This window comes from Phaseolus vulgaris, chromosome 10 (assembly GCF_000499845.2).
Source record: "Phaseolus vulgaris cultivar G19833 chromosome 10, P. vulgaris v2.0, whole genome shotgun sequence".
Lineage (NCBI taxonomy): Eukaryota > Viridiplantae > Streptophyta > Magnoliopsida > Fabales > Fabaceae > Phaseolus > Phaseolus vulgaris.
In genome coordinates, this window is record NC_023750.2 from 34,642,725 (window position 1) to 34,651,845 (window position 9,121).

The following is a 9,121-nucleotide window of genomic DNA, read 5'->3' on the forward strand; positions in this document are numbered from 1 at the left end:
CTTATCTCTTGTTTGGGTTATGATAGAAAGATGAGTACTTTGTTGGCAAAAGCTGTGTTGTTGAATAATGCATATATACCGATGCTTGGTTTATTCCAATCCTTGAGCTATTTTAGATCGAGTTGCGATAGTTATGTGTATTGATAGTTGCATATTGTATATGAACTACCAAGTGTGATGAATGAGTGAGAAAGAGAGAAAACCCAGAGTGGTAATACAAAATTGTGTTAGAATTTTGTGCTTGTCACATGTATACTGAAATCACAAATCGAAACCCTATTGACAGGACAATACTGTAGAACAATCACTACAAAAAAATCACTTTTAGCGACCACCAAATTCGGTCACTAAAATCACTATAATCGGTCGCTAATCATATCTGCGACCGAAACAGTCACCAAATAAAGATGGAAGCGAAAACCCTGGTCGCAAAGCCGTTAGCGACCGAATTATAAAGTGGTCGCTACTTTGCAACCGAAATTTCGATGGCTAAATCGGTCGCAGAGAATTTGGTCACCAAAATTTAGAAACTAAATTAGCAACCGAAAATTCGGTTGCTAAATTTTTCGCAGATAAATTTAGTCACCAAAATTCGAAAACCAAATTAGCAACTGAAATTTCGGTGACTAAATCAATCGCAGAAAATTTGGTCACAGAAATTCAAAATCCAAATTAGCTACCCAAATTTCGGTGGCTAAATCGGTGACTGAATTAGAAGGTGATAGTGACCACCATTTTCGGTCGCTAAAAAAAAATCTTTTGGTGACTATTTCGGTGACTAAATAGAGACTTCTACAGCGACGGATTTGATTTCGGTGGCTATTTTATTTGTATTATTAATACCTATTTAAAATGGTATTTTGACCATTTTATAAAAAAATTCAGACCTGCTTATAAAGATACTCAAAATTCAATCAAGCTAAATTGTAATGAACTTCAAATACATAGTTTAAGAAGAAGTTGTGCTCAAATTAAAGGTAAATCATACTACACAACTAAAACTGTTGAAAACTAGTTAAAAGAGTCAAATCTATGATATAATTCAACATATAACTAATCTTCTTCTGAACTGTCATCTCTACTCTGGTCTCCTTTATGATGTCCACTGGTAGTAGGATCTGAAGAGCCTGATGCGGGATTATTCATTTGAATGTGTTGTAGGATGAGTTGCATCTTCTCATCTTGTTTGCGCATGCGTTCACTTTGCTCTTCATGAGTTTTCATCAATAGCTCCATCTTTTCTTCAAGTGTCCGCTCCTTGACACGTTTTGTCATAAGTTCATCATTTAGCTTTTGAATAATCTCACGCATTTCTTCTATTTGATGGACTACTGGAGCTTGACTTGCAGCAGAGTGAGCACTTGTTGAACTATTAAACCTTTTGCTCAATACACCAAGACCATAGACATTCCCTTTTTTATTTCCACTTCCAACAACATCGATGTATATTTCATTGTCATCAATAGAGGCAACATGAGAGTTTTGCGAAGATGCGCTTTCAAGCATTTGCTGTTGTTGGGCTTCTTCTCGACGTTTCTTATATTTCTCCTGAAAATGAAGTCAAATTGATTATTACGAAGAAAACATAAAGTAAAAATTAAACTATAACAAAGTTTAAAAATACCGCAAGGTTGCGAGTTTTGTCATTGACCCATTCTCCAGTCTTCAATTTCTTTGTTCTCTCTACAACCTCCCAAGCAGTTGGTTGTCGTTCAAGCTCTTTAGTCTACATAAATTCGATAAAAAGATATAATAGATTGTATTTAAATTAAATATAGAAAGAGAAGAAATATAATAATATTACCATTTTCTCAAAGTGAGCTGCAGTAGATATGGAACCACCACAGTAGGCTGAGGCTCCCTTCTCAACAGCCCGATTCGCCTTGGCAATAACACTCTTGTTCTGGAATTCTGTACAACTCCAATGCTGGTCCAAGGTTGCTCGAACAAGTTGTGGAATCCAGGTCCCCTTATCTTGACAATGCCTAACTTTACTCATAGCATTTTTAAAGATACGGGAGGCTTTTGTATAAAAAATGGATCTAATGAGTTGGTCTTGTTCCATATCCCACCTATACTCTTTCTGCATGTAAAATAAATTAGAAAAAAAACATTGTAGAAAAATAAAATATCATTTTAAATGTAATCATAACTCAAATTACCTTGAACTCTCCAAACCATCTATCTCTAAGCTCAAGACGAACCTTCTTCCAAGTGGGACTGGGTTCATCATATTTTTGCTTGATGATTCGTGAGATTACATTGGAAGGTCCATTTTCAAGTGAAAAACTATGTTCAAAACATATTGTCAAAATGATATATGAAAATTAGATCATATTTACGAATTACAATTAGATTAAAATATACTTACTCTCCTCTTGCTGCATGAAGCCAGGGTCTTTGATCAACTACATTGCCAAACTCATTGTCAGGTGTAAGAGAGTCTTGTATCGGTGAAGGTTGATTCATAGTTAGCTCTGTAGAAAAGGTAGTAGGATTTGATTCTCCTACATGATGTTCAATATCTTGTCCGTGAAGTGTAGGAAGTGGGGCGGCTCCTTCATAAATAGGATGTGTAGACTCCATAGTTGTTGGAAGAACAAACGAAGGGGGAATGTTGGTATTGGGTAAAGATATATCATCAACACGAACACCTCGACCACCACGATTAGGTGGTCTACGACCACCACCTCTACCCCTTGGTGTCATCTGCAAGTAAAAAATATTACATATATAAGATGTAATTAATACAATAATCAAAGTCGATCAATCAATTTTGAATAAACAAATAAAGTAATCATGATCAAAAGACTCAAACCTGATTTTGTTTTCTACAACCAAATATGTCAACCAAATATGTCAGTTATCTTCCCTGTTATTCACTACAATTATGGGAAACCACAATAAAATTAATGTTAAACATAATTTGGACTAGGTATACAATCAATTTTAATGCATGAATTACCGAAGAGGTATCTGTGTCACTGAAATCACTCTCAATGTTATCCTCACTTGAAATGTATTCCTCCTCGTATTGTTCATCTATGTTTGTTTCATTTAGTAATTGTATATCTACTTCTTCTCCCCCCCCCCATCAACATCAGCAAGAGAATCATGAATGAATTCTGGATCAACATGTAGCACTACTTCAAGTTGTAGAAGCTCATCATCTTGGTATGGAGTGTCATGCTCAACCTCACTTACTGTGTTATCAATGATTCTAATACGAGCTTTTGTTTTAATTACTCCCAACCAACCTTGGTGTCGCTCTGGATATTTGGTGTAATAAACTTGCTCTGCCTGTTGGGCAAATATGAATGGATCATATGCTTTATTATATCTCCGTGATTCTTTTACTTGAACGATCCCATAGTTCTTATCTACTTTGGTTCCTATATTAGGAGTATTATCAAACCATTCACACTGGAAGAGAACTACATTCATTATTGGAAAGCCAGTATACTCCAATTGAATAATATTAGACAATATTCCATAAAAATTTGACTCTGATTGATCATTGGTTCCTCGTACATAAACACCATAGTTAGTGGAATTCATGCCTTCACTCCAAAGAACAGTGTGAAATTTGTATCCATTGATAACATAGATAGACCATGATTGAACTTTTCTCTTAGGACCCCATGCTAAGTTAACCAATAATGGATCTTCAATATTATTTTCTGGATTTAGAACCTAAACAAAAGATTATAAATTACACAATGTCTCCAAAAGTAAAATTTGTATAAAAGGCAAATTAAAAACATACATATTGTTTGAACCATATAGCAAAATAGGATGAAATGTATTGGCCAATTTGAGCTTCTGAAGCAGTAGGACTAATCTCTCTTAAATATTTAACATAAATACTGCAACAAAGAAATTGATTATTCAAACCTCATGCAACATAATTAACTTTCTTTTCAAATGAGTGAACATTGTCTTACTCAAAATATGGTTGAACCTCTTCACAGTTTTGAAGAACATACAATTGGGCAGCATCAAAGTCTTTTTGATTTAGATAATATGTCATGCATTTTCCGATTTCTCTTCCTGGATAATTGAAAATTGAAATAGGAGGAGCACGTGAAGAACCCTCGCCTACTTCAAGATTACGAGGGATCCTAGTCCTTCTTGTTTCAACATGATCAGGATAATAAAATGAGGCAAATGTAGATGTTTCCTCCACCAAGTAAGCTTCACAAATAGAGCCTTCCACCCTCGCTTTATTTTTTACTTTTTTTTAGGGAGTGTAAGAACCTAAAAAAGAATATGGATGTACATAATTTTAAATATTAAATAAATAAACAACAAATATTATAATAGTGATTAGTTCCAACGATATTGGACTGGACCACCAACTTTTGCCTCGTAAGGTAGATGAATTGGAAGATGTTCCATGGAATCAAAGAAGCTTGGTGGAAATATTTGTTCCAATTTACACAATAACACAGGAATATTTTCTTCCATAACTCTTAGGTGGTCAACATTTAGTGTTGTCGAACTTAATTCTCTGAAGAAAAGACTAAGTTCAATAAGAACTTTCCAGATTGATTTTGGTAATGCGTCAAATGCAATTGGAAGCAAACGTTGCATGAACACATGACAATCATGACTTTTCATGCCATGTAACTTGCCTCGATTAAGGTCAAAACATCTACCCAAATTGGAAGCATATCCATCTGGAAGCTTCAGTTCTTTAACCCATTTACAAATAAAGACTCTTTGGGATTTCGTAAATGTATATGCTGCTTTTGGTTTGATAAGTTTGCCACCACCAATGTCTTTCAACTCTAGCTCTTTTCGATTGCATATTTGTGCTACATCCAATCGAGCCTTGTTTGTGTCCTTAGTTTTTCCTTTGATATCCATCACAGTGTCAAACACATTCATGAACACATTTCTCTCTGTGTGCATAACATCAATATTGTGACGTAAAAGTTGAGTTTTCCAATATGGCAACCTCCAAAATATACTTTGTTTCTTCCAATTATGTTTAATACCATATTCAGGAATATTTTGTTGTTCTTGTAATTCAGTGCAAACTGGTAAGTGTGCAACCCTATTCCAAATGTCAAGACTAGACAAACGTGGAGGAGGGGGATCAGTCTCAACAAACTTCTTCTTGAATGCCTTTTTATTCTTCCTAAATTGATGATCAGGTGAAAGAAATTGACGATGACAGTCAAAAAAGGATATCTTGTGGCTATGACTAAGATAAAAAGCCTTTGTTCTTTCCATGCATATAGGGCAAGAAAGTCTACCAGAAGTCATCCAACCCGATAACATGCCGTAAGCTGGAAAGTCATTAATTGTCCACATCAAAGCAGCTTTCATCATAAAATTTTGCCTTAGTGACACGTCATAAGTCAATATCCCTTCAGTCCACAAGGTGCATAAGTCATCTATAAGTGGTTGCAAGAACACATCAATCTTATGCTTTGGATTTGAAGGACCTGGAACTAAGATTGTCAAAAACATAAACTCTCTCTTCATGCACATGGAAGGCGGAAGGTTGTATGGGGTTAGGATAATTGGCCAACAAGAATAACTTTTTCCATATTGACCAAAAGGATTAAACCCATCTGCACATAAACCTAATCTGACATTTCTTGGGTCTTGACTAAAATCTGGATGCATTCTATCAAAATGCTTCCAAGCTTCTCCATCAGATGGATGAGAGAAAATAGACGGGTCCCTTTGATTCTCACTATGCCATCTCATGTGAGGTGCAGTTGCCATTGAAGAGTATAACCTTCTAAGTCTAGGAATGATGGGAAAGTACCACATTTTCTTAATAGCAATTTTCTTTTCAATTCCCCTCCTAGTGACTGTCTTATATCGCTCCATTCCACAAATAAAGCAATTAGTTATACTTTTATGACAATGTTCCCTATAATACAACATGCATCCTTTTGGACAACAATCAATTTTCGTACAACCCAAACCCAATTTTTCCACTGACTTCTTAGCTTGGAAAAAATTATTAACCATTATGTGATCTTTGGGCATAGTCTCCCCCATAAGTTGGACCATTCTATTGAAACATCCTTCAGACATATTATAATCAGATTTCAAGCTTAGAGCTTCCAAAGAAGCTGACAATTCTGAGTGATTCTCGCATCCTTCCCACAAGGGTGCTTGTGCAACCGCAAGCATGTTAAAAAAATTTCGAGTTTCAAGATCAGGATTTTCCTCCATGTACTCAAATCCAATAACACTCTCTGGTTGCATGCAATGTGCATTTGAGGGCCCCACATGATCCATTATCGTTTGATGGAAACGACCTAATTCTTCTCTTTGTTCACAAGTTCCATAACATGAACTGGAAACATCCACTGGGGGGGATTGTGACAATTCTTCACCATGATTTGTCCACCAATAATAATTAGGCATGAATCCCTCTTGATAAAGATCCCACCCAACTTGATCCACATACTTGAAAACTTTACAACTACATTTAATACAAGGACATCTTAACATTTCACCTTGTTCTTGAAACTTTTCTTGACTAATAACATATTGTAGGAACTCATACACTCCTTCTCTAAATTCCTCTGTCAGATGTTTGTTTCTATCCAATCTTTTATACATCCACTTTCTACCTTCGGGGATTTCCATTAATGCAATCTGACTACAACAAATTCTTAATGTATACACTTGTTTTAGGAGAGAGAAAACAGAACACTGAATGGAGAAAGTAAAAAATGGATGCAAATATGAAAGTATTGGGTTGACAGGAAGAGAAACATACCTTTGTTGGTTCACTTTGTAACTGATCTTGGGAGGAGGTTCTATTATTTATATAGAGCTGCGGCTATATATATTTTTCCTATAGACAAGAGAGACGAAGAATATCATATTGAATCAAAAGATCATTAAAATAAGTAAAACTAGATTCAGCCTAATAATAAAGGTTTAGTCACCATCATCGAAAACTAATAAAAATTGAGATATAATCAGCCATTGATTAGCCATATTGCCAACAGTTTCATCTTGATATCATACAAAAGAATAAGAAAGAAGAAACTACAAACTAAGGAAATGAATGCAGAGGCAAGTTTAGAACAGAGGGAAAAATCTTTCACCTTTTATTTTTTAAAGTTCAACCATTAATTTGGTCCCTATAGTTGAACAAACTTTACATTTTAGTCTCATGTAAAGATCATATTTTTAGTCTTATACATACTATTGTAATCTCTTTTAATTTCTATGAATTTAAACATTGAGACTAACAAATTAAAAATGGTATGCATAAAAACTAAAAGTAATCGAAATAATGAGTGAGATAATGGCCTTTTTTTAATATTGATTGTGATTTTTCAGTAAAAAATAAATTTTATGCACTCTGTTCTAAAGTGACATCAATTGGAATGGTGTCCAAAATTAGTAAATAAGGAAGAATTTTGGAGAGTTAATTGCATATGAAAGATAAAACACCACATTGCACAACATTAATGTAGTAGTATAAACATACACATGTAACAATGATAAAACAAGATAATTTTGTAACTCCAAAAGGTTCACTCTAAGAAAGGTGGAGTAAAACACAGCAATTGCTTTACTGAAAACTACCTGAGGAACAACAATTGCTAGATTTAGAACTCCTATGGCCAATCCTGCAAAACCAACAGGCATCTTGAGATCATAAACATTAAAAGACCAAATATTCAGGATATCAAAACTATCTACAACTAATACCAACCTTGGCCACCTCCTGAATCAGCCGTCAACTCTGCTGTGACAGCAAATGGAACACTATAGGTAATCTGCCACAGATATGGGAAATTTATTATGTCATGCACTCCCTTAGGTATTTAATAAAGCTAATAGAATGATTGCTTGAGAAGATCTATAAGGAAACAAAATCTGGTGGTGCAACAAATAGTTTAAATGTAAAAGTCAAACAACTCATTCATTGATTTTAGCTCCAGGCATTTGTCAACTAAGGCAAAAAGCCCATTCTCAGTTACATGACGACAACTCCAAAGAAAAATGGTCTGAACAAAAACAATAAGCTATCATTTATAATGCAATGGAATATCACAAACATCGAATATAAACCAGTGAAGATTGATGATCAGGCTCATACAGACAGTGAGATTATTGAAATGCCATTTCTTAGACAATTGTAATTTTTCTTTTGACCATGAGCTTCAGTATAAACCCTTTGTTCTGATGTTCTATATATTAGTTTCTTTTGTTATGGAAGGAGGACAATAATTGAACACAAAAACCTAACATTCAAGTTCTTATAACTTGCCTCCAACTTTGGACAACTCCTTACAATGCCAAACAGAGATTCATCCGTGATAAATGTACCACCAACATTAAGATGTTGTAAATACCTAGTTCTGGTTATCTGTTGTTAGAAGCAAAGGGAAATAAAAACAAAACAACACATTAATTGACAATGTATTGATTTTTTCTTGGAATGTGTCCTAATTTAGGTTTGAGGACAAATTTTGTGGCTATCAACTGAAATCCAAATAGCTATTAGTCAAACTAAAAACAGAAAATAACAATTCCTTAACCTGACAAATGTCAGAATACTATCTGCACAATCTAGTCATGATAAACTCCCAAAACTAATCTAATTTCATTCCAACTGCAATAGTCTGCACAAAATGATTATATGTTGGAATGGCAAGTGAGACACACATTGAATTGAAAAGATCAATCAAAAGAATGACCCATATTTATAATATTTTAAAATTTTGGGTTGGATTTAATTTCAAGTTTACTCGTATAAGATGATAATAGAGATTTTCAGGGAGCTGAAAACAAGTATTGTGATTTAATCCCCTTCTATTTTCTAACATCATTCCATGTAATATGTCCCAAACCCAAGCATGTGAGTTACAAAATCAAAACAATAGCATACCAGTTGGTAAATCATCCAAAGGTTGTCATGAAACAATTATCCCAAACGCTTAAGCAGTTAGTGAAGGCACATGAATCTCATACACTTTTTACGCAAGAGCTCTTTGGGCTTAAAAGGTTTGTGTTTCAATTGAAAATTTACTAAGAAAATTGGGTGCAATAAGGATCAAACTTTGGACTACTTGGTCATAGAAGCTTTGATACATATGAAAAACCTTTATATCCAACAAGTTTAACACAG

The 9,121-nt window shown here is 34.4% G+C and overlaps 1 protein-coding gene and 1 long non-coding RNA gene across 3 annotated transcripts; both read right to left on the reverse strand.

Annotated features, from left to right (window-relative positions):
* Positions 1-891: 891 nt before the first annotated feature.
* LOC137817969 (uncharacterized) lies at positions 892-2,426 on the reverse strand. The gene is made up of 5 exons (XM_068621192.1): positions 2,413-2,426; positions 2,163-2,289; positions 1,805-2,083; positions 1,625-1,726; positions 892-1,548 (listed from the first exon to the last, which is right to left on the reverse strand). The coding sequence occupies exons 1-5, from the start codon at positions 2,424-2,426 to the stop codon at positions 1,054-1,056; spliced, it is 1,017 nt and encodes a 338-aa protein (XP_068477293.1). The 3' UTR covers positions 892-1,053.
* Positions 2,427-2,433: 7 nt separating this feature from the next.
* On the reverse strand, positions 2,434-8,916 carry LOC137819719 (uncharacterized). Of its 2 annotated transcripts, XR_011082380.1 has the most exons (5): positions 7,703-8,916; positions 7,573-7,616; positions 6,752-6,829; positions 2,819-2,882; positions 2,434-2,709 (listed from the first exon to the last, which is right to left on the reverse strand). It is a non-coding gene; the product is annotated as an uncharacterized lncRNA (long non-coding RNA). The 2 variants fall into 2 exon arrangements; XR_011082381.1 differs by lacking the exon at positions 2,819-2,882 and having other exon boundaries at positions 7,703-8,914.
* Between the last annotated feature and the right edge of the window lie 205 nt (positions 8,917-9,121).

Coding starts and splice junctions, on each gene's coding strand:
- LOC137817969 (XM_068621192.1), bottom strand. Junction 1,727..1,804: donor CAGCTCACTTTGAGAAAATG/GTAATATTATTA, acceptor GAATTTATGTAG/ACTAAAGAGCTTGAACGACA. Junction 1,549..1,624: donor ACAAAACTCGCAACCTTGCG/GTATTTTTAAAC, acceptor CTTCATTTTCAG/GAGAAATATAAGAAACGTCG.